The sequence below is a fragment of the Neophocaena asiaeorientalis genome, unplaced genomic scaffold (genome assembly GCF_003031525.2).
Source record: "Neophocaena asiaeorientalis asiaeorientalis breed wild unplaced genomic scaffold, Neophocaena_asiaeorientalis_V1.1 scaffold155, whole genome shotgun sequence".
Taxonomy (NCBI): domain Eukaryota; kingdom Metazoa; phylum Chordata; class Mammalia; order Artiodactyla; family Phocoenidae; genus Neophocaena; species Neophocaena asiaeorientalis.
This window is the reverse complement of record NW_020173040.1, coordinates 4547499-4573239: the sequence shown is the minus strand read 5'-3', so window position 1 is coordinate 4573239 and position 25741 is coordinate 4547499. Positions and strand designations below refer to the sequence as shown.

Sequence of the window (25741 nt, the reverse complement as noted above, 5' to 3'; positions counted from 1 at the left end):
AAGACCTTTCCATTCAGGGCCACCATGTACGGTGGTTCAGGTTGTTTACTGCACAAAGACATTGAACCAAGGGGTTGGGGTGGGGGTGGGGGTATGAAATACAGCCAACTCTCCATTTGCCAACCTTTTTGCCTTTGCACAGTGTTGCATCCACCCAAAAGGGCACCTTTTCTTAATATCCACAAAAGTCCTATGCAGAATAGCCATAGCCCTTGTCCGCTCGTGGCAGAACCCTCACTTGTCACAGGGCTCCCCTGCCAGCCCCGAGCCTCTAGGGTATCAGGGCCTAACCTGAGAGTTCTTGCTGAAGGACAGTTCCGATGAAGAGAAAACATCATTTGCCATAGCGCTATTGCTCTTGTTTATACTGTTCTGTTTTCTGGAAATTATACAAAGATAATGTTACCTAGCCTGCAATGTACATCATGTTTGCTTTCAGTCATGAGGGAAAGTGTGATTCTTACCATAAATGCTAAGCATCAGTTACATGGGTCAATACAAAAAAGATCCACTGAGGGCGGTGAAGTCAGATACAAAAAAATAAGCACACCGAAATGCTCATCTTAAGGACCTAGACAGTTACTAAAGCTGCATGACAGATTTAGCTCTGAATTTCCTGGAAGCCAAAGTTCAAGGGCAATCTTGATCAGTTACATAATCTCTCATTCAATCAACCAAACATCGTACCAGTACTGATGGCTATCTACTTTTTGCCAGGCACTGGGGTGGGTGGAGGAGGAAAGGCAATGGTGACAAGACAAGCATGAGTCTTGTCCTCATGGAGCTTACGATCTACTGGGGAAAATAAATTTTTGAAAATACAAGTAAACAGACAAATAAGTAAAATGATTACAAATTCTAATACATATAATGAAAGCAACAAATAAGGGTCTGAGAAAGAGAATAAGGGATGTGGGGACTTCTATTTATAATAGAGTGGTCACAGAAAGCCCCTCTAAGGAAAGACAAATAAGCTGAGGCCAATTGGACAAAAAAGGAGCCAATCATCAGAAAAAAGGAAAGGGGGTGGGGCCAGAGATGGGAATAGCATGTGCAAAGGTCCTGTGACAGGAAAGGAATTGGATAAAAACCTACCATTTACTCTAGGTCACACATTTGATAGCACTGATCCACTTCATCATTCTCCTTACCATCAGTAAGAGTCTGATTCCCTGGCTGCTCACACTTTAAGGCATCCTGCCCTAACAGGATATATTCAAGAAGCCTCATGTCAGTGTAATCACCCCAGATCCCCTTCTGCAGATTCAGCCAAGCCATGCCCCAGGCACTGGCCCAATTCAGATTGGAGGCAAGGGAGTCTCAAGTAGCTCGGATCCCCACAGGGTGAGGTTACCTATGCAATCACCATTCCCATCAGTCTAAGCCGGTGTCCAATCTTTTTTCTAAATTATTTTTTATTGGAGTATGGTTGCTTTACAATGTCGTGTTAGCCTCCACTGCACAACAGAATGAATCAGCCATACAGGTACAGATATCCCCTCCCTTTTGGACTTCCCTCACTTTTAGGTCACCACAGTGCATTAGGTAGAATTCCCTGTGCGATACAGTATGTTCCCATCAGTTGTCTATTCTATACATAGTATCAATCATGTATATGTCAATCCCAGTCTCCCAATTCCTCCCACCCCACCCCTAAGCCAGCATCCAATCTTTGACCCCTGGGATCCCAAGTGACCCAGGCCCAGAGCCCAGGAGTTCTCCTAATTAGGATAACGGAATATTTATAAATAATACATGGGGGTTTCCCTGGTGGCGCAGGGGTTAAGAATCTGCCTGACAATGCAGGGGACACAGATTCGAGCCCTGGTCTGGGAAGATCCCACATGCCGCAGAGCAACTAAGCCTGTGAGCCACAACTACTGACCCTGCGCTCTAGAGCCCGCAAGTCACAACTACTGAGCGCACGTGCCATAACTACTGAAGCCCGCGCACCTAGAGCCTGTGCTCCACAACAAGAGAAGCCACTGCCATGAGAAGCCCGCACACCACAACAAAAAGTAGCCCCCCGCTCGCTGCAACTAGAGAAAGCCCACACACAGCAACCAAGACCCAACGCGGCCAAAAATAAATTAATTAATTAAAAATAAAAAAATAATACATAATGCCTGGGGGCCCCTTGTAAGTTCTCTGCATTCTTGCCCCTCAAACCATGTATGCTTGAGCCAATAACACCCACACCAGCCATGCAAAGAAACTAATTGGAACAGAGAACCCTGAACAGAGTTTGCTGTGACTTTCCTTCCTTCCTTTCTTCCCTCCTTCCTTCCAGCAATCATTATATGCTACCCACTCTGTGTAAGGTCCTGTGCTTTCCATACTGAGAGGGTGTGGATAGGGTGAACACTCAGCCTGGACCTTTCTCCCACCCAGGCTCGCCTCTCCTTCTGGAGTGGCTGCCACCCATCTCCTCTGGACCAAATCCCATTACTCTTCCGAATGGAAGCTGTCATCTTTGGCTCAGCAACCTCTATGTGCCAGCCATCACTCTAAGCGCCGGGGTAAATCAGAGAGACGTGGTCTGCCTTCAGGGAGCTTAAAGTCCAGTGAGGAAGGCATTACACTCATCACTCCGCAAAGCACGACGTCACTCCACCCGTGGTGCGGGCTGCGCAAGGACACCACGGGGGCCTCTGAGAGTATAATGAGCTGTCTCAGCCCCTCTGGGGGGTGCAGGGAAGGCTGTGCAGAGTCTTCAGTAGGTGCCAGCACATGGGGGTTTAATGTTCCCATACTGGGCCAAAAAATAGAAAATATAACAAAGAGAAACAAAAAAAGAGGGGACAAACCCAGACCTGCATCGTTAGCTCTGTTCCCCCACAGCCGAAACTTTGCAAGACGCAGACCCCAGGGCTTCACAATGTTGCCTCTGTAGAAACGATCCCACCATGAGCAGCAGGTTCCTGGGTTCGGGTCCTGGTGTCACCCCTTCCTCACTGTACTGCCCTGACTTGTCTGTTATCATCCTCTCTGAGCCTCAGTTTCTCTGTCTACAGAATGGGGGCAACGTCTCCCCCACCGTGTTGGCAGGAGAATCAAACGAGAGACGCTTTCTACGCGGTACAGGGTACGGGACTGGGCTTCACTCCTCCCAAGGTTCTGTTCACTGTGACAGCCACGTGTCCTCTCTTGTCATTAAAGGCACTCTCTTTCGGAAAAGTCCCAGAGTGTCGGTTTTGTCGACCCCCGGACGTGCTGGTGCACAGCGGTGTTCTGAATGTGCCCCTCACAAAGCTATGAGATTCCTGCCTCAGTACGAATCTCCTGTCCTCTCTGTCCAATTCTGATTTGACAGCCTGCTCCAAGTATCTATTTAATACTGCTGACAACCAAAATAGAAATCCCATCTCCAGCTACCCTGGATACAGCTCGTCACGGTCTTTAGAAGACAAACTTGGTGATGGGCTCGCTTAGAATTCTTTCTAGTAAAGGAAGGAGTCACAGAAGCTAGACGTTGTGTCCCTTCATCCAGGTGTGTGGCAGAGGGAGGCGTGTTAATAAACTGGGGGACAGGTGGAATGTCCCCTTTTGCCAGGCAGAAAGCTGTTCGCTAGTCATGCCTGTACCGTGCTCTGGCATAATTTTGCTCAGATGAATAGAAGCCGTCATTTAAGACAAATCCACTCTGAGCCAGGCCCTGTGCTAGGCCTCCGTGTCCAACACCGCGCGTGTTCACAACCACCCTGCAAAGCCAAGACTGTCGTGTCCATCTTATGGATGAGGAAACCGAAGCTTCAGAGAGGGTTAATAATTTGTCCAGGGACTTCTCTGGTGTTCCGGTGGGTAAGACTCTGCGCTCCCAACGCAGGGGGCCCAGATTTGACCCCCGGTCAGGGAACTAGACAGGGTCCACATGCTGCAACTAAAGATCCTGCATGCCACAGCTAAGACCCGGTGCGACCAAAATAAATGAATATTTTTTAAAAATAATAATTTGTCCAAAAAGTCACCCAACTGCAGAGTGCTAGGGCTGGGGTTTGAGCTCAGGTGTCTGGCTGTCCCTGCCCCAAGTTCTGCTCACAACGCCACTCTCTCTCTGCCTCGGTCATGGGCATTTCCCATCCCTCCCTTCTGTCCTTGGCCTCTTTGGGTCCTGGCAGGCATACCTGGTACCCGACCCCTGTGAGACCCATCGTTGTTAGACAGACTCAGGGAACGCTGGGGTGAATGTCGCCAGGGGCCCTGTGTCCGTGCTGACCCAGTCCCTGCTTTGATGCCGACTTCTTAGTCTGACCTTTGCCCTGCTGAAAAAATCAGGAAGCCTCTGGAACCCACAAGCTGGAGTCAGCCCCAGGCCACCTGCTGATCTCCTTCTGCCAGTCACCACCCCTCAAGCCCTCTAACTGGCCTACACTTCCAGTCGCCCTGCCACCAGGATGGCCTCCAGCATCGGGGCATGAGCTAGTCCACCCTTTGGACCCTGGAGCTCAGGCAGCCCTTCTGTCTTGTTTCAAGTCCCAGACTCGTGTTAGCGGAGGTCCCCCTTTAGAATACCCTGCCTTTACTGACATTTCTCTCTGCCTATATCCAGCCCCCAGGTGTAAAGGCAGGAACCATCGCCTGGCAGGTGCTCTGCAAGGAACGGTACTCACCTAGACTGCTGATGCAAGAAGGGTCTTTACACCCATCCTGTCCACCCCTACACTGCAGAGAGGAGACTGAGGTCCAGGGAGGGGAAGAAGCACAGGGACAGGGTAAAGTATAGACAGAGTAAAATCTAGAACCCAGATCAGGTGGTTGCTGTTGATTATCAGGACATCTATTTACGATTAGCATCTGGAATGGTTTACAGAAGATAATGCTATAAAAATGTGGGGCTATGGTCCTGTGGCCAGACCAGGGCTTACCTATATATGTTTTTCACCACTAGAAAAAAGTACCCCTTCTTCAGGCAGACCCAGCTCCTCACGAGGGCAAAGGCCCAGCAAGCAGACCGAGGACTAGCTTTCAGGTCCTACTTGCCCCTTCAGCTGAACACATTTGTGCAGTGAAGCACCTGAACAACCGTACATGGCGGCCTTGCACATATAACACTGAAATAATTTGCTTAACTGCTTCTTCTACCAGAATAAGGGCTCTTTGAGAGTGGAGTCCTGTTTCATTAACTGTTGTATCAGTCTCCATCTTGGCAAAAAGCCTGGCACATAGGTGCTCACGGAAGCCTGCTGAATAAATGAATGGATGAATAAATGATTCACTACTTCCCTTTGTAAATATTCACTTAAGTGACTCTCATTTATATATTACTTAATTTTCTTTAAGTTTTAATAATGTCCTCCATCTCAGGGTACCCATGCAACATGAAAGCACTCCTCCATCACAGGAGTGCTGAGAAGGTAGTTGGAAGCAACAATAGTTTTCTTATCTCCTTGAAGAAGGATACCAGCTATTACTGGGGTTTTATAGATGAGATCCCCACTGTTCTCCATAAATTCATGTGTCTGAGCTTCTGTCTCCCTGGTTATGCATTGCTGGCTGGCTGAAGTTATTCTGGGCATTTCTTCAAGTGTCACTGGTAACTTAGAACTCACCAGTGACAAGCTGGCAGACTCACTTACAGAATGCAGCTCTTGAAAACTACTAATGATGCCGTGAAGAGACAGGAGACAGGAACCAGCAATATTTGGTCTTCGGTTTAAAGCATAAATATCTGAAAATGAGAAATTCCTTGGAGCCAGCCTCCCAGATGGAACATTTAGTACTTGCTTACATAAAGAGCTACAGAAGCCAAGAGGTCAGGGCAGAGCTGCAGCAAGGGGGGTGCCTAGGACCCAGGGGGAGTGTGCACTGCGGGGGTGGGGAGGTGTCAAGAGCATTGCCCAGTTGACCGTGAGCGGTGAAGGTTGAACTTCCCTCCATCCACTATCCGTTCACTCTGCTCAGATCAGAGCACAGTGCCAGGCACTGTGGGGAGGACTTCGAATGTGGCAGGATTTTTAAAATGAGCAAATTGGTGGTGTTCTATGAGATTGCAGACTCACCTGAAAGAGGAAGCTGCAGAAAACAAAATGAGAGGAATCTCCCCTTTCTTCTCTCAAGAGAGCCAGCAGAGCTCTCCATGAGGTCTGCCCCAGGGGAACGAAGAGAGGCTTTTAATTTGTCAAGACTAGGCTCTGGGCACAAAGAGCTGGCTTGTCTGGCATGGGCAGGGGGTCTGGGATGGACAGGAAGAGGCTCAACCCTCTGAGAGACCCAGGTCTCCCTGAGACAGGGAGCCAAGGGGCGTTGGGAGGGGTAGTGCTATGCTGGTGAAGCTAAGGACCTGCCTTAGGGCAGTGGGGATGGGTCGTGATTTGCACTGTTGACCGATTTCTGTGGTGTAAATATTTCCACCATGACTGACGTCAGGCCACCAGCTTCATGTCACTGTATAGGAAGCTGGGAAGAGGGGAGCAAACAGTCGGCTCTCACAAGCCAGTACAAGCCTTCTACAGCACACCAGTGACACGGCAACATGCACCCACCTCCACGCAGATCCCTAGGAGGGGGCGAGACCCTTTACAGGGTGGCCCATGGGTGCCAGGGACTGAAACCCAAGCTCTAAAGACGTCGTGAACTATTGCAAAAGATCTCAGAGCCTGGCTCAGCCTGAAGGAAGAGGAGCCACCCTTCCTTGGAATGAAACATTTGGACTTGAACTTGAGGCTCCAACAGTGACCATATGGGACTGAAGAACACAAGCTTTGCTGAAGTTTCTGGTCTGTGTAAACCGTCCTTGCTCACCCAAAGGAGGGGGTGCTCCAGGCAATGACTCAATCATGGTGACTGGGAGCTCACAGCCATATTTAATTTGATTTACAAAAATAAAATAGCGGGATGGTTCTTGCATATGACCGTGGGGATACAAATTCATACAGCAACAAAGAGATGGCTGAGTCCTTCTGACTCTCAAGGGCTTATACCTTCACGTTTCTCAGCTTACGAGAGAAAATGAAACAAGTATTCAAATACGCCCAGTAGAATGTGGTGTGGGCCACAAGAAGGATACCAACATAGTAAAGAAGACTGTCACACATTTCTATATGACTGCATTGGCAAAGAGCTTGCACACACAAGATCTCCTTTCATCCTTCTCAGGACCTTCAAGATTTTGCAAGAAAATCATTTTCAATCTAAAAGTCTATTCCCAGCCAAATGATCAGTCGAGGGATAGCAGATTAAAGACACTTTGAGACACCCAATACTTCACATGTTATACCTCCTACACACCTTTTGTTTAGGTAGCAAATGTAAAACAAGAAAGAGGAACACACAGGATCCAGAAAGCAAGGGATTCAATCCAGAAGAGCAATAAGGAGAAGTCCCAGGAAACTGTATCCAGTTGTCCTAAAGAGCAACCAGGAGAGAGAGCGTGTGAGAAACCTGTAGACATTGGTAGGGAGAAAAGCAGGCAAATGAAAAACAGGGCAATTGTTAACTCCAGGACAAACAATGGGAGGGTTGTAGGAGAGCTCAGTACACATCTACCACAACAAAACATGAACCAATGTCTATAACTGATAAATGATATAATATCCATGTAAACGTATTATTTAGAGACATGGTAAATGTAGGGGAAAGGAGTCAGAGGATTTGAGGGTAGTTGCCTCGGGGGAATGGAACTAAGGACATGGAGAGAGGTGGGATACTACTAACTTCTTAAACTATGTACATTCATTATATCATTAAACAGAAATAACAGCTTTGAAAAACCTATAGTAAAAAATATCATGCAATTTGTAATATGTTACACAACAAATTTTAACACACTAGAGAGCAGCAATATAACCTCTGTATCTGTAATCCGTAATAAGAAAATGTTATAAATTTGGATTTAGAAAATAAAATTTTAATCAATTTTTTAAAGCCAAGGCCCTAAAGGCATAAACAACAGACTTAGAAACATTTATGATGGGTCACAGACTGTTTTTCTCTTGTACGTAAATATTTTAAATTTTTTATTTCAAAATAATTATAGACTCACAGGAAGTTGAAAAATATTAATATTGTGAAGAGGTCTGGTATAGCCTTCACCCAGTTTCCCCCAATGGTTATATCTCGCATAGCTATCTCACGATATCAAAACCAGGAAATTGACATTGGCATAGTGTGTGTATAGTTCTGTGCCATTTTAGCACATGTGTAGATTTGTGTCACCACCACCATAATCAAGACATAGAACTATTTCATCACTACAAAGACTTCTCTCCTGCTACCTCTTATTCATAAAACATGGCAAACACTAATCTGATTTCTAACTCTATAGTTTTGTTACTTTGAGAGCATTACATAATGAAATCATATAGCATCCGACTTTTGAGATTGGCTTTTCCCATTCAGCATAGTGTCCTTGAAGTTCATTTGGGCTGTTGGCTGCATCCATAGTTTACTGCTTTTCTTTCTGAGTAGTACTCCATGGTACGAATTTATCACAGTTAGTTATTCACTTATTGAAGAACATTCCAGGTGTTTCCTCTTTTTGGCTATTGCAATAAAGCTACCATAAGCATTTCTGTACAGTTTATGTGGACATACGTTTTCATTTCTGGGGTTAAGTGTCCAGGAGTGTGGTTTCTGGGTTGTCGGGTGAGCACATGTATGGTTTTGTAAGAAACCGGCAAATTCTTTTCCAGAGTAGCTGTAACATTGTACGTTCCCACCAGCAATGTATGAAAGATCCAGTTTCTCCACATCCTTGCCGGCATTTGGTATCGTTCCTCTTTTTTATTTTACCTCTTCTAATGGATGTGTTGTGATAGCTCATCAAGGTTTTAATTTGCATTTCCCTAATGGCTAGTGACTTTAAACATCTTTTCACGTGCTTATTTGTCATCCGTATGCCCTCCTCCGTCTTCAGTGAACTGTCTCTTCATGGTTTTTGTCTATTTTCTAATTGTATTGTTTGTTGTTTTACTACTGAGTTTTGAGAGGTTTTCTGAAATACATATTCTAGATATGAATCATCTGTCAGATATGTGGTTTGCAAGTATTTTCTCCCCGTCTGGCATTTATCTTTTATTTTCTTGACAGAGCCATTTTCAATTTTGATGCAGTCCAATTTATTGATTTTTTTTTTCTTTAATAGATCATTCTTTTCTTGTCATAGGTAAGAACTCTCCACCAAGCCCTATACCTTATTTTATCCTATGTTTTCTTTCAAAAGTTTCATAGGTTTATATTTTACAATTATCTACGATCCATTTTGAGTTAAACTTTTGTACACAGTGTGAGGTTTAAATTGAGGTGTATATTTTTGCCTATGGATATACAATTGCCCCAGCACCTTTGTTGAAAAGATGATTCTTCTTCCATTGAATTGCTTTGACATCTTCCTCAAAAATCAGTTGATTGTACTTGTTTGGGTCTGTTTCTGGATTCTTCTGTTCCACTAGTCTATGTGACTATCTCAGCACCAATATCACGCAGCTATATAATGTCTTGAAATTGGGTGGAGGACTGATTCCTCTCACTCTCTTCCCCTTCTTCCTCCTCTTCTCCCCCTCCCCCTCCCCCTCCTTCTTCTTTTGAATTGTTTTAGCTATTCCAGGTCCTTTGTCTTTCTGTATAAATTTTAGAATGATCTTGTCTCTACTACAAAAAGTCTTGCTGGAGCTTTGATAGGAATTGTGTTAAACCTGTATATCAATCTGGGGAGAACTGACAGCTTAATAATGCTAAAACTTCCAACCCAGGAATATAGCATGTCTTCATTTATTGATATTTAGATATTCTTTGATTTCTTTCATCAGCTTCTGCTATTTTAAGTATACAAGTCCTGTACATATTTTGTTAGACTTATACCTAAGTGTGATGTGTCAACTTGACTGGGCTAAGGGATGCCCAGATAGCCGGGGAAACATTGTTTCTGGCTGTGTCTGTGAGAGTGTTTCTGGGAGAGCTTAGCATTTTGAACCAGTAGACTGAGTGAAGAAGATAGACTGCCCTCACCAGGGCTGGCGGGCGTCATCCAATCTGTTGAGGGCCTGAATAGAACAAAAAGGTAGAGGAAAGGCAAATTTGATCTCTGCCTGAGCTTGGACATCCGTCTTCTCCTGCCCTTGGACATTGGCTCCCCTGGTTCTCAGGCCTTTGAATTCGGACTGAGTTGTACCACCAGCTTTCCTGGTTCTCCAGACTAATACAGTAAGCATCTCTCTTTTTTGGAGCAATTGTAAATGACACTGTATTTTTAATTTTGTTTTTCATGTATTTATTGCTATTTTATAGAAATACAGTTGATTTTTTTAAGTTGCTCTTGTATCCTGTGACCTTGATGTCCTCACTTATTAGTTCTGAGATTTTTTTTCTTTGTAGATTCCTTGGGACAGTCCATGTAGACCATCATGTCATCTGCAAATAGGTATAGTTTTAGTTTTTCCTTTCTGATCTGTATGCCTTTTATTTCCTTTTCTTGCCTTTGAGCGATCTAGGACTTCCAGTACTATGTTGAATTGTTCAAATAAGAATTAACACCAGTTCTATACAATCTCTTCTAAAAAACAGAACACTTCCCAATTCATTTTCTAAGACCAAAATTACCCTTATACCAAAGTCAGACAAATACAATTCAGAGAATGAAAACTACAGATCTCCTTCATGAATAGAGATACAAAAATTCTTAAAATATTAACAACGAAAATTCAGCAGTATATAACAATAATTACATGCCAGGACTAAAAAGGGTTTCTTCCAATGACGCAAGGTAGGTTCAATACTTGAAAGTCAACCAACCATATTAATAATCTAGCCTATCAATAATCTATCATATTAACATGCTAAGGAGAAAAATCCCATTTTAATATCAACTGATAGCAAAAAAAGCACTTACTTGAATGTATATTTGCCTTTTTCACTTGCCAACCTATTGTAGAATGACCAGTAAAGAAACCTAGAGAGCTCGATTTTGAGATGTCAGAATCTTTTGACCCACTTAGGTGACCCTGGGGATGAGTAGAAGGAGGAGGGAAGGGTAAATGCTCTGGCTAAAAGCAAGATAGATGGTGGGAAGACCCTTACGTTCTGGACATAACAAGAACCCAGTGCCATTCTGGACTTGAGTCCTGGGGGTCCATAAATTTAGCTTGGAGGAAAGTGTTGGTTCCTAAAAGGAGCCCAAAGCTCCCCTCTGCCCACTCTTTCCTACCTCAGTGCTCAGAATTGCTGGAATCCAGTCCCCTGCAAGAGAAAGTCCACACTTTTACTTAAGAGGCTATGCACCAGAATTCATCCCAGGAAACATCAATAGGATGTGAAGGGTTTGAACAGTCTGAAGCAGAAGCCTCTTATCTCCCACGGGCCTGTGACTGATTCAGTAGCTGCTTAAGGATTGAGAGGTCCCAAGTCTCAGGCAAACATCAACCCGCCACAGCTAAGAAAAGTCCCCTCGCAGATTCAACCTTCTTCCCTGACAGATGGCAGATGGCAACCAGTGACCCAGAAAAAAGACAACTGTATCCAAAGCTCAGAGTTTGTTTTGACACAACTCTGGGTTCTGCCATCAGGTTCGTGCATTGAATGGCCCTTCGCATACCTCTGTCATATCTGTCATCCAGGTCAGACAAAGCATCCCACGGTGAGGCTCTGAAATCCCATCCCAGGGATCAACAGCATTTTTTCCCACAATACGTCACACCCCCTGGGTGTGGAGGAGGGACACAGCAGGGAAGCCATCAGCACCTGGCACAGAAGCTCTGTGGACACCTTGAAGTTGCCGTGTTTGGATATCACCTGCCTCACACTCGCATGTGGGCTGTCCCAAGCAGTCACTTCCCCCTTTCTGAGACTCCATTGCTTTATCTGTCAAGTGCGGTTGGCAGGAAGAGGGATCTCCTAGGGAGCCTGCAGCTTCTCTGCTGGATGGCTCCAGTTTGAGCCACGCACGGCACATACAGAAGGCAAAGCCATTCCGTTCACGTCCCTGGTACTAAGGCGACTCTGGACTATTACATGAGCAAGAAACAAATGTCTACTGTGTTTGAACCAAAATCTTTTGGATTCACTTGTTACGGAGCTCAGTCTATACCAACGCAGGCTCTGAAGCTGACCTGGGGATTCATTCTCAGTGCCTCTGGGCCGTGAGAAAAGGTTCCTCTGATATTGCCCAGGGTTCTTGGCCTTCCCCAATCAATAGAAATTGACCAGAGTCCAGACAAATTCAGGCAAGGTTTTATTGGGGCCCCTGCTGCAGCGCGGGGTGGGGTGGGGGGAGGGTGAACAGCAGTTTCCCTTGCTTGTTCGCTCCCTCAGTGGGAGTGGCGAGCTTGCTCCTCATACGGGATGAGGGTAGGGGTGTGTCCAGGGGTCAGGCCGGAGGGGTGGCTTAGGTGTTTTGCCCACCCCTTAGGTGGTGTTGTGTGCAGGGGGCATGCGCAGTACCCTGCTTTTGCTCCCGACACCCTGTTTTTACTTCCGGCTCTTCAAAAGTGGCCGTTGGGATTTTTGTATCTTTTGTCCGGAATTTGACCCAGCTGCGTATGCACGCAGTTATTTTCAGTCCCTTATAGTTTCGTTATATTCTTTTGCTGAAGGAGAGATGTGTCCAGGTGCAAGCACTGCAGCAAAGGGTCCCAGGTCCCAGCCTGTCTCACCTCCTCCTTCCCCATGTGCTCCAGGAATTGTACAAAGTGCAAGGTTCGAAAGGGTGGGGACATCCTGAAAAGTTATCAAATGATTATCCAATTTGGTCGCCTCAGTTATAACAAGGAATCCCCTCCTTCGTTTTTCTTTCTTTAATTAAAATACGAAAAGAGCCTAATGACACTAGATTAATTTTTAAACCACTCTGAATTCCATTTCTTAAAATCCTCTCCTACTTTGGACTCTGCACAAAGCTACCCCAAAGAATCAATAATGGAAGCTTGGAACAATTCCTCATCTAATAACTCAGTAAAATCTCTCTTCCAGAACAATCTAGAACATTCTAGAACTGTAGCACATGGAAAGATACACTCTCTAAATAGCAGAAGATGTGCCTACTCTTTTAAGCACCAGAAGTTTTTGACCGAAGGCATTTCTCAAACCTCTTTTCCTGTCCCTTTCTTATTTCTTTACTATAGTCACTTTTTTATTACAAAAAGTAGAAAATTAAGATTTAAAAAAAAAGAATATTGAAAGAAAATTGGATCAAAATGAGAAGCAGAGCACATATGCCTCCTCCCCTCCCACTCCTCTAAAATGATTCAATCAAAAGATCAGATTAGCTGGGCCTGATTCCAATGCAGGGGGTGGTGAATCTTTGACTTATTGTTCATACTCCTCCATGGTTATAAGCCAGTCCTAGCCCTCTGTATGTCACAAAATGGGATCCAAAGAAAGAATACTGGAGAGGCGAGAATGGTAAACTAAGATCCCAGAGACCTGGATTCTGGTTCTGGCCAGCCATGGACTATCTGTGTGATCTTGAGCATGTCACTCTCGCAATCAAAAGATGAGGAGGGGGCTTCCCTGGTGGCGCAGTGGTTGAGAATCCGCCTGCCAAGGCAGGGGACACGGGTTCGTGCCCCGGTCCGGGAAGATCCCACAGGCTGCGGAGCAACTGAGCCCGTGCACCACAACTACAGAGCCTGCGCTCTAGAGCCCGCGAGCCACAACTACTGAGCTCGCGTGCTGCAACTACTGAAGCCCACGTGCCTAAAGCCTGTGCTCCGCGACAAGAGAAGACACCACAATGAGAAGCCCGTGCACCGCAACGAAGAGTAGCCCCTGCTCGCCGCAACTAGAGAAAAGCCCGCACACAGCAACAAAGACCCAACGCAGCCAAAAATAAATAAAATAAAATAAATATATATATATATAAAGAAAAGGTGTAATATTAAATAGGTACTAGCAAGAAATAATAAAAATAAATAAACTAAGCATTCAAGAAGTTAGGAGAAAACAGCAAATCTAAAGAAAGTGGGTGGATAAATTTAATAAAGATATAAGTGTATATTAATGAGTCAGAAAAGGATAGAATTAACAAATAAATTTAAAGTCTTAATAATAATATAGTTAAAACCTTTGCAAGAAAAATCAGATAATATACAAACACAAAATCAGCACCTATAATGGAGAAGTAACATAGATGGAGAAAATTTGAAAACTTGTAAGCAAATGTTTGGTACAGATCTATGTAATAAATTGGAAAATATAAATAAATGGTCTTGGAAGCTTAAATTACCAAGATTAACTCAGGAGAGATAAACAAGCCAAGTAAACCAGTGATAATGTAAAAATCCACCATGGCCAAGTGGGTTTTATCTAAGAAATACAAGAATGCCTAAATATTGGGAAATCTATTCCAATTGTCTTGTAGTTTAAAAATTAAATTTTTAAAAACTAGAAGAATTCAGGATAGCAGCAGCCTACAAAATAAATAAATAGCAATCGCTTTCTTATATACCAACAATGTCTTTTTTAAAAATAGGAAAAAAGCTTCAGCTTCCACTCTTTTTCTTAAGCATTTACAAATATTTACTACATACTGGGCCATAAGACAAGTCTCGAGAAATATCCAGGAAATGATATTACATCCATACATTTATAGATTTGTACAAAGCTATGATTCAGGGGAAAAACAAGCTAACCCTATCAGTAACAGGTAGCACTAGGCCTTATGATGGTCAGTTTTTTTCATTTTTAAATTAATTTTTATTGGAGTATAGTTCCTTTACAATGTTGTGTTAGCAATTCATTAGCAACCAAAAACTATAAAATACCCACAAATAAATTAAACAAGAAATGTGCAAGATATATACATAAAAAAGAAACACATAAAATTCTATCCAAAGATTTTGAAGGACAAAGAATTGGAGTGATGTACTTTTTTCTTGAATAAGAAGACAAAACATTGTAAAAGTATTTATTCTTCCTAAATGAAAAGATATTTTCAATGTCATTCCAGTCAAAATCTCAAAGAGACTTTTCTGGAACTTGACAAAATGAGTAGTAAATTAATCTTGAAGAATAAATACAAAAGAATATTTAGGAACACTGTAAAAAAGAAACATGAGGAGGGTGTTTCTCTGTGGCCAGATTTCAAAAGGGTTGGTAAAGCAGTAAGAAACAAAAATCACTGGTATTAAGAACAGACAGGGCTTCCCTGGTGGCGCAGTGATTGAGAGTCCGCCTGCCGATGCAGGGGACACGGGTTCGTGCCCCGGTCCGGGAAGATCCCACATGCCGCGGAGTGGCTGGGCCCGTGGGCCATGGCTGCTGAGCCTGCGCGTCTGGGGCCTGTGCTCCGCAATGGAAGAGGCCACAACAGTGAGAGGTTCACGTACCACAAAAAACAAAAAAGAACAGACAGACAGAACAATGGGACAAAAAGCAGCATCCTGAAACAGTCCCAAGCATTGACAAGAATTTGGTATATGATAAAGATGCTACTTCCTATCAGTGGCAGAGTTTGGATTATCCAATCAAGGGTATTAGAACAACCTGCCAGATATTTGGGAAAAGTTAATAATAAGCCAGATCCCAACCTCACTCAAACACCAAATGAATTAAAAATATAAATGGAAAAAAATAAAATTATAAAATTGAAGAAGAAAATATGGGCAAATATGTTTCAATCTTGAAGGAACTGGCACAAGAGGGCAGGGAATCTAAAATCAGAAACCATAAAGAAAAAGATGTTTGCACCCAAGTTTTAAAATTTCTTACAATCCATATAAAGACATATACAATATATAGATATAGAGCGTTAAAAACAAGCAACAGACTGTGAAAATTATTTGCAACACATATAAAAACTGCTGGTTAATATCCCTCCTACATAAAGCACTGTGATAGATGTACATGAAAAATATAAACGCAACTGAAAAAAATATATATTAACAAGAAATTCCCAAAAGGAATGTAAATAATTATAAACATTAAAAAAGTCTAACCTCACAGCAATTTAAAAAATGAAAATCAATACAAGAAAGGAATATCATTTCTGTTCTTTCAAAACAGGCAAATATTTAGGAGATGGATAATATCAATATCCAAGATTGACAAAGAAATGGAGAAATGGACAGTCTCATCCCTAGGGACAGCCATGTAAAGAATAAAAGCTCTCTTTGGAAATCTAATAGGTACTGTTTCAAACATATGTTCTTTTAACCTAGAAATTTCACTTTCAGGAATTTAGCCTAAGGGAGGGAAATGTATATACAAAGATATTAACTGCAGCATTATTCCAAAAACTATGACTTGAAAACAACCTAAATGCCCAATCATAAAGAATCTGTTGATTACAATTTGTAGTAATATGAGAAGAAGTAATATGTCCTCACATACTGTTAAGTAAATAGAGAGTAAGAGAGAGATTGAGATTATAAAATAGCGTGTGTTATAGAAGCCTATTGTGGTAAATATATTAGCAAAGAGAAAAGTCAAGGACATTAAATAGCAAAAAAAAAAAAAAATCAATGGAGTTCTCTTTACTTTCTATAATGCCTTAATACTTTACAAAAAGCCTGCATTACGCTTATAATCCGATGGTATAATATGGCTATTTTCACCGGCCAGAAAGTAAAGGTATAAACCCCTGACATCTGCATGTGGATCCTGGGGCAAAGCTAACCAACTGAGCCCAAAGTTGGAGTAGTGAGCCCCTACCGACAAAGCTTCCATTTCCAAAAGCCCTGTGACTCCACATACTTAATGCTTCATTGTTTTAAGTGATGTGAAAGCTACATTTTTCTTTCAGAGTATGTTGTCAAAAAACCAAAGGTTCTCTAAATGTTACACACACACCATACATACACCTCTCACATGCACATCACACCACTCAGATATTTCCACACACACAACAGACACACACGCACACACCGCCCGGAGATCCTCTCTTCCCAGGGCCTAAAGGCAGGTCAGACCCACACAACACCCATGTCAACAAATGCCCAAGCTGACCTCTAGTCTGAAGGCTGGCGGAAATCCCCCCATGAAGACTTCTTAGGATTTCCTAACCATTTAAGTCACCACAGAGCACTGAGTAGAGTTCCCTGGGTTATACAGTAGGTTCTCATTAGTTATCTATTTTATACATAGTAGTGTATATATGTCGATCCCAATCTCCCAATTCATCCATGGCTGATTCAATTTGCAGCGCGGCAGAAACTAACACAACACTGTAAAGCAACTACACTCCAATAAAAGTTAAAAAAAGAAAAAAGACTTAATAGGAATTTGGACTAAGTGATGTCCTTGTCATTAGCTGGCCATTTCTAAATGCAGATATCAAACCCACCAAAATACTCCTTAATGCTCCTTCTTGTTTCCTTATCTGCAGAGATCTCAGCCCAAAGAGCTGGAAGTTGGGAGACCCAGAGAGGAAAGTCCTCTGGGATGAGCTCTGGTCGAGCAGTCAGGACACCCCATCACAGCTCCTCCCTGTAAGACTCTGCAAATGTTGCTTCCACTCTTTTATTTAAGCATTTACAAATATTTACTACATACTGGGCTATAAGACAAGTCTCGAGAAATATCCAGGAAATGATATTACATCCATACATTTATAGATTTGTACAAAGCTATGATTCAGGGGAAAAACAAGCTAACCCTATCAGTAACAGGTAGCACTAGGCCTTATGATGGTCAGGTTTTTTTCATTTTTAAATTAATTTTTATTGGAGTATAGTTTCTTTACAATGTTGTGTTAGTTTCTGCTGTACAGCAAAGTGAATCAGCTATACATGTACATATATCCCCTCTTTTTTAGATTTCCTTCCCATTTAGGTCGCCACAGAGCACTGAGTAGAGTTCGCTGTACTATACAGTAGGTTCTCATGAGTTATCTATTTTACACAAAGTATCAATAGTGTATATATGTCAATCCCAATCTCTCAGTTCCTCCCACTCCCCCCTCCCCCCTTAGGAACCATAGGTTTGTTCTCTACGTCTGTGTCTCTACATCTGTTTTGCAAATAAGATCTATACCATTTTTCTAGATTCCACATATATGCGTTAATATATGATATTTGTTTATCTCTTTCTGATTTACTTCACTCTGCATGACACTCTCTAGGTCCAACCACGTCTCTACAAATGACCCAATTTCATTCCTTTCTACGGCTGAGTAATATTCCATTGTATATATGTGCCACATCTTCTTTATCCATTCCTCTGTTGATGGACATTTAGGTTGCTTCCATGTCCTGGCTATTGTAAATAGTGCTGCAATGAACATTGGGGTGCATGTGTCTTTTTAAAATTTTTTATTTTATTTTATTTATTTTTATTTTTGGCTGCATTGGGTCTTCATTGCTGCGTACGGGCTTTTTTCTGGTTGCAGCGAGTGGGGGTACTCTTCATTGCTGTGCACGGGCTTCTCATTGTGGTGGCTTCTCTTGTTGCGGAGCACAGGCTCTAGGCACACGGGCTTCAGTAGTTGTGGCTCACGGGCTCAGTATCTGTGGCACATGGGCTTAGTTGCTCCGCAGCATGTGGGATCTTCCCGGACCAGAGCTTGAACCCGTGTCCCCTGCATTGGCAGGCGGATTCTTAACCACTGCGCCACCAGGGAAGCCCCACATGTGTCTTTTTGAATTATGGTTTTCTCTGGGTATATGCCCAGCAATGGGATTGCTGGGTCATATGGTAGTTCTATTTTTAGTTTTCTAAGGAACCTCCATACTATTCTCCATAGTGGCTGTATCAATTTACGTTCCCACCAACAGTGCAGGAGGGTTCCCTTTTCTCCACACCCTCTCTAGCATTTATTGTTTGTAGATTTTTTTGATGATGGTCATTCTGACCGGTATGAGGTGATACCTCATTGTAGTTTTGATTTGCATTTCTTTAATAATTAGTGATGTTAAGCATCTTTTCATGTGTTTTCCAGGACCAGATGGCTTCCACTCTCCAGCCTCAGTTTCTCCATCTGTGAAATGGGGTTATTAACCCTTGTCCAAAAGCCTTATTGGGAGGATGCAGTGAAACAAGGCAAAGGCCGGATGCACTTTGTGAGGCTTACATGGACCTCTTCTCCACCTTCGGGGAAGAGTTGGTCTCTGGCCTGGTAACACACGATAGCTAGACGTGCCCACCTCTGCCCGCTATGACAAGACATGCCTACCTGCTTCCTGGCACCCCCACCCCAACACAAGCTGGAGCCAGCCTGGTAAACCATGTCTCCTTAACCAACTCCCCTGAGGGCCTTCCAAGGGGCCTCTGGCTGGAGACCAGGGGAATGACCAGAGGGCCCATTCACAGGCTCTGCTCAGGTTTCTGCTGACAGAGATTGGAGAGAAAGCAACATGAATGGAGCTCAGATGGACATAATCAAAGTGCCAGGGCTGCTATCCCCTTCTCTCTCTGACCTGGATACTTTGAGCCAAGCCCAACCACCCAGCGTGGCCCAACCCACCAGGAATTCCTGGAGTTCCCACCAGGAACTCCAAAACCAGCAAGAGGGGGCCATTTGGCCGACTCAGTGCCAGCCGTGGGGAGGGAGGAGGTTGAGAGGGGATTTTCTTCATCCAAGCTTCAGATCCGTGGTTCTCAGCCTTGGCTGTGCGTTCGAATCACCTGGGGAGCCTTCTAAGTACTGATGCCCATGTCCCATCCTCAGAGGTTCTGACTTACCCATCTGGGGTGCAGCCTGAACAAAGATATTTAACAAATCTTTCCAGGGGCTCTAAGTGCACCAAGGTTGAGGTCCACGGAAGTGGATTCAGTTCTTTTCCTGATTTACACCTCTTCCCCAAACCCAGGGGAAAATGGTTTCCCTCCTGCCAAGGGCCCTATACAGAAGGAACCCTTGGGCTGGTCTAAGCTCCAGAAAGCAGAGACTGTGTTTTATTTATCACCATGTCCCCAGTGGCCCAGCCTAAGCCCTGGCACAGACTAGGGGCTCAGTGAACACTGGTGGGATGAGGTGTATGTAACTGAATGAGTGAAGTAATGAATGAATTCCAGTGGGGACAGGCTACCAAGTTCAAATCCCGCCCCTGCCACTTTCCAGCTGAGTGACTCTGGACAAGTCACTCAACCCCTCCACACCTCCGTTTCCCGTTTCCCGTTTCTGTACAATGGAGCTGATGAGGGGTCGGGGGGGAGGGGTGGACACTACTCCATAGAACTGTGTGAGGATTAAACAACTTAGCGGATCTGAAGCACTTAGAACAGTGTCCCTTCCCTGACGCTTCCTTGGCCTCTGTATCAGGCTTCCTAATAGAAAAGTTTACACGAAGAGAGCCTGGATTAGGAACCTCACTTCTGGAAACTCTGCTTCCATAAAGAGGGCAAAAGAGAAGTAAAGGTGGTCACAGTATAGGGACCTTCTTGGGAAAATCGAGACTAAATAAAGAAGCTTAGCCATCTCCCTTCTTTGGTTTCATTATTCGCGAAGAAAAATCAGCCTCACCGCGTCCTTAGACAGTTCCCAGGCCCGGAGCGTGGGAACCGAGAGGGAAGAGTAAGGTTAACACGGTCAATCTCTCCCTCGGAACTGTCCCCACCTAAAAAAGGCAGGCTTGCGCCATCGTGCCCAGGACCGGGGCAGGTCCAGTTCAGCCACAGCCAGGTGTCTCTCCGTGGACTTCCCTGGACCTTCCCAGGGCTACCTGATTCCCAGGCCCTTCCCTCGCTCCAGACCAGGGTGTGTGCATGTTGCCTGTGGGGGAGGAGGGGGGGCCCGCAGGTTCTGAAAAATGGTGTCCTTTCTTCCTTCCTCTTGAGGGCTACGCGGCCGCCTATGCTCGCTGCAAACAGGCCAGGCCGGGCTGGGCGCCGCTCCCGGCCCGAGCGAGGCCGCTGCCCTCTGCGGCAGACGGCGGTGCGCGCTCCCCGCTCCAGCGCCCCGGCTGCCCGGAGGCCCGCGCGCCCTCCCGGTGCAGCAGGCGTGCGCTGTGACGTTCTCGGATAAATGCCGTGTAACTGTGTAGGCGAATGGGAGCTAAAAATAAGAACGGAAAATCTATCATTAAGGTATCATTGCGCCAGCGCAGCTATTTGAAGGCTCCCATGGTCCCTGGCGCCTGCGTTTGAAGCCCGCCTTCAGGCTTTGGAGGGTATTTGCAGAAAACTCCCAGCAGCGGCTCGCCGGCCAGACCTCAGGGCGCAGGGGGTGGTGCCCGTAATTATGGCAACACTCAAAATAAAATAAAATAAACGCTCACCTCCCCCTCCACATCTCCGTCTGTATTGTCCTTAGGTCGCTGGGGAAGCCACCAGAAGTGGGGCTGGATGCTGAAATGAATGTGACCTGGCCGATTACGCAAATATTAGAACTGAAAGCTCTTTCAGCTCTGTTTCGCCATCCACCTTCCTCCATCCACCACGGATTAGAAAAATAAAGTACCAGGAGGAAGCCTTTGGAGGAGAAAATGACAAATGGGACTTAACCCCAGGTCTACAGTGCGCCGCGGCGGGGCGCAAAGACGCAAACTCCCGGGATGGCGAGCCTCTGGTGTTCCACTGGGTTAAACGAAAATTGATCCAATTTGCTTTTTAACACCCGAAGGGGAGAAGAGGATATCAGGGGAGGGAGGACAGGATTTGTTTATGCGTGTGCGTCTGTGTGTCCGGGGAGGGGGAGGAGGCGCCAAGGTGCAGCCTGCGCGCGGCTCTGCGCCTCGGCGGGCTGCGTGCGTGTGTCCCTGTCCGCGCTGCTAAAGCGGGCTCTTCGAGGGATCGGCGTCACATGACTCCGCCTGCCCCTCGCCAGCGCGCAGCTCGCCAGTCCCTCAGTTTGCCCGGCGCCAGGGGAGGGTCGGGAAGCATCTCCAGGGCCCGGGGGCTCTGCGAAGCGGGGAAGAGGTTCTGGAGGGGAATGGTACATCTGGATTCCAGCAGCCGCGGCTCGGCGCCAGATCCCGGACTGTAGAAATTTGGGGGGAGGGGAGAGCGAGAAGGAGCGAGCGAGCGCCTGAGAAAGGCAGCGCGCACGGACAGGGGCTGCCGGGTGCCGCGCGGAGAAAATGTAAGCGCGTGGAGTCTAGCTGGTCTCCGAGCACCATGCAGAAGGGGATCCGGCTAAACGATGGCCACGTCGCGTCCCTGGGACTGCTGGCGCGCAAGGACGGCACGCGCAAGGGCTACCTGAGCAAGCGGAGTTCGGACAACACAAAATGGCAAACCAAGTGGTTCGCGCTGCTGCAGAACCTGCTCTTCTACTTCGAGAGCGACTCGAGCTCGCGGCCCTCGGGGCTCTACCTGCTGGAGGGCTGCGTCTGCGACCGCGCGCCCTCCCCCAAGCCTACGCTCTCGGCCAAGGAGCCTCTGGAGAAACAGGTGAGGCCAGCGCCGCGTCTGACCTCCCAGCGCCCGGGCCGCGGCCCTCGGGGCGCAGGCCCTTCCGCCGGCCGAAGGCGCCCGAACTTTAGTCCCTCTACTCGGCGCCCTCGGCGAGAAGGGAGGGTTGGCCTAAGCGGGCGGTGACCCCGCGGTGGCCAGAGGGGGCAGGGACTGCGGACAGGGAGCGGGTGTGGGCTGCGGCTGCCCTTCACCCGGCGAGCTCGGTGGGAGGCGGGCGCAGAGCGGGCGAGACGCGGGGACGCGGAGGGGGATGAGGCACGGAGAGAGATGGACTCCCGCGGGAGACGTAAACAATGAATGTAGACCCACATCCAGCCAGAAATGGTGCTCCCACCTCCACTCCCACCCGGGAGAGCCCCGGACCGGGGAGGTGTAATTCCCCGCGCTTAGGCACGGGAAGGGCGAGACGGAGGCGTGCGAGCGCCGCGGGCCCTACCTCACCGCGGCTGGGAGCGAAGAGGAGCCTGTGCTCTCTCTGCCAAGTTGGGAGGCTGCGAGGCCGCAGGGGTCGGTTAGGTGCCATCGACCGGTGGCGCACTCCCAGCCGGCCCCGGGCGCAAGCAACAAACCGAAGGGTTCCAGGGACCTTTCTGATGCGCCGGGGCTGGCGCCAGGGCCGCTGCGGAGGCCGCGGGACAAGTGGGCGCATCTCTCCTCCTCCGCCCCCTGCGCCTCCGCCACCGCCGCAGTCGCGGCTCTAGCGCTGCTCTAGCGTTTCCGGAGTTTCGAGGCTAAAAGGCCGGGCTTGGATCTACCGGGGGGCCTGGGCGGGGCGCGGGTGTGCCTTTGGTGTGGAGGGATGGATTGGCACCAGCGGGTGCCGAGTGAGAGCACCAGACAGCGGGAGTGCAATTTTCAAGCTTGATGCACTCTCCAAAGGCATCTAGTCTGTCCCCCTCCTCTGGGAAGGTAAAGTCAAAGATAGTGGATGCTAAAATGTCACCGCTGGGGGGACCTGCAATCCATGGGGACCCAACCAGCTGGTTATTGCCTAGATGAGGTCACTGAGGCCAAAAGAGAGAAATTGACTTGCCCGGTGTCATGCCAGGAGTTGAGGTCACCTTAAGGTTCTGAGAAGATAACTGAGGGCTCCAGAGCCATTATCGCAGGCAGACTGGTGGTGATTGAATTGGCTGAAATAAAAGCATCCTTGAAGTCGCCCTCCTAATGGTCGAGACAGATCTGAGCTCAGTCCCCGCAGCACATCTCTTCCGTCCCTGCCCTCAGCCCAGAGGTACTGTGAGATGATTTCGAAGGCTGAGAAAGGTGGACAGGAATATTTGAGGGTGGGTCTCTGGGGACGGCAAGCCATGTGGCAGGTAGGGGCTCCCAGATGGCAAAGCAAAGCAAAGCAAAGAGCAGGCAGCTCCTTAAGCTACAGGCATAAATGGGGCCTGGGAGACACCTGGGAGACCCAGATCCAGGCTAGGCCAGAGATGTCCTCTCAGCCCTTGATAACCTACCCTTTGCCAGCCTTCCAGAACATTATCAACACTTGTTGGCCAAAGTCCACCTGTACTACCAGTGGCCTATAGCCCCAATTGGTGCCCGTCCTCGGCCCCCTACCCCAGAGCACAGAGCTGAGCTCCTGGGCAGGCAGGGAGAGAGGGCTGAAGGAAGCTGAGTTGTTGGGCACACGGTATGTGCTCTCAGCCCCTTGGACGCAAAGCCAGAAACAGGCCTGAGACTCAATCACAGCTCTGCAACTTCCTGTCTGTGTGACCTCAGTTAACACACTAAACTTCTCTGAGCCGCTGTTTCGTAAACAAAATGGAGGTAATAACACCTATCTTTCTGGGGTTTTGAGAACACAAATAATGTGTACGGAAGTGTGCTCACAATCCATTTTAGTTTGATATGATAAATGTTAATTGAATCTGAATTATACCCATCTGGACAAGGAATAGAGGTCTGACATAAAATGTTGAAGCTGAAAGGAACCTCAGAGAGATTGTACAGCCCACTCCTCCCATGTTACAGATAGGGAAACTGAAGAGCAGATTGGGAAGAAATTACCTACCTGTTTCTGATTCAGTGGCAGAGTCAGACCTAGAATTCACCCAATGTCTAAGAATTCCTGAAAACGAGATCTTAACGTTGATTCCAGATCATTCACCTCTTGGCTCCGGTGTTGAATCTTGCTAGCAGTGTATTATGGGAGGGACAGGAGTGCAAAACCACTTGACCATGTGTACACGTGGTCTGAGCCGTTTCCCCAGAACACCAACAGTTAGAGATCCTCAAATGTGGTCACAAGAGTAGCCCTCCTGGCACAAGAGAACAGAAGAGGGTTGGGAGTAATAGGGGATGGTCTGGTGCTGCCCAGCTCAGGTGGAAATTTCTGTTAAAGTTGTGTGCTTTGTTTCGTACACTTATAGAGATGTTCCATTTGACTCCAGACCAAGAGTTTGGCTCGTATGGAAAAGTAGATCCTGTTCCTTTGGTCTGCACGTGTCTATAAAAACTTCTGTCTTTTTCTTTTCTAAACCTTTGAGTAAAATTGACGGCCTCCGCAGCTGCTCCATGTTTCTCCTTGAGGGGGGGCCCCCATAGCACCCACAGAGCACCCTCATGAGAGGCCCAGCTCCAAGCCATTCTGTGACTGGGTTTGCCTTGTAAACCGCAGGAAACCTTGATTCAAAACCTGCTGGGCATGTGGCAGAGAACCCATGTTAGGAGGCCTCAAAGAGGCTATCAGTTTGGACTGGCCAACACCTAGTGAAGACTTGGTTTTAGCAGGATGTCATTTTTATCCAGGCCTGAGCAGGCAGCTTCCATCTGGAGGGGCCAGAGATGGTTTCTCAAGAAATAGAAACCAAGTCTTGGCTGGGAACCACCCGAATGACAGGGATGAGTCAGGGACAAAGCACATAGTATGTGCTCAGGAGATACTAATTGAGCTGAACTTCCTGGTGTAGCTTGTCAATTCCACATTTCATGTCCTGAGGACTGACTGTGCACCAGTCCAGGCCTGGTATGGGGTCATGGGCCCAGGAAGCTGGATGTCACAGTCCCCGGCCCCCAGGGAAGATTAACACAGATAAAGATGGTACCTTACACTGTGAAGATGCTCCAATAGGATGCTCACCTTACACTGTGAAGATGCTCTAACAGGAAGGGCTCTCAGGGTGCTCTGGGAGCCCAGGCCCATCCTAACATGATGTGCTATCCTCTGGCTGCTTTACGCTGCTCTGACAGCGTCTGTGGTAGCTCTGGCCTGGAATCCCGAGGCCTCTTAAGATCGGAGGGGCACAGCCGCACTCCTGTGCTGACTGACAGTTGCAAGCACCCCTCCACACGCTGGCCCGAGCCCTGCTTGCTCAGCCCTGACCCCCTCACCTCTGACCCTACAGCCCACACACTGAAGGCCCAGAGGCCCTGGACTTCGAATTTGGGTTCAGAGATTGACCCTTGGGGTTCTTGCCCTGCTTAGGCATGAAGTCACCCCACACTGGCTTTTCCCACCCTCACTCTCAGCCCCCCGAAATAGAGCTTCCAGCCCCAGCTTCTCAGTGGTGGA

General features: G+C 46.7%; 1 protein-coding gene across 2 annotated transcripts in view; it reads left to right on the top strand.

Annotated features, from left to right (window-relative positions):
- The first annotated feature begins 21292 nt into the window (after nt 1-21292).
- RASGRF1 (Ras protein specific guanine nucleotide releasing factor 1) overlaps nt 21293-25741 on the top strand; it is a 105342-nt gene continuing 100893 nt past the window's right edge. The window contains exon 1 of one of the 2 annotated variants that reach the window (XM_024742710.1): nt 21293-22197. In XM_024742710.1, the coding sequence (XP_024598478.1) occupies nt 21922-22197 (276 nt within the window). In that variant the 5' untranslated portion in view covers nt 21293-21921. The remainder of the gene's footprint in view (nt 22198-25741) is intronic. The other variant, XM_024742711.1, reaches the window with a different exon arrangement.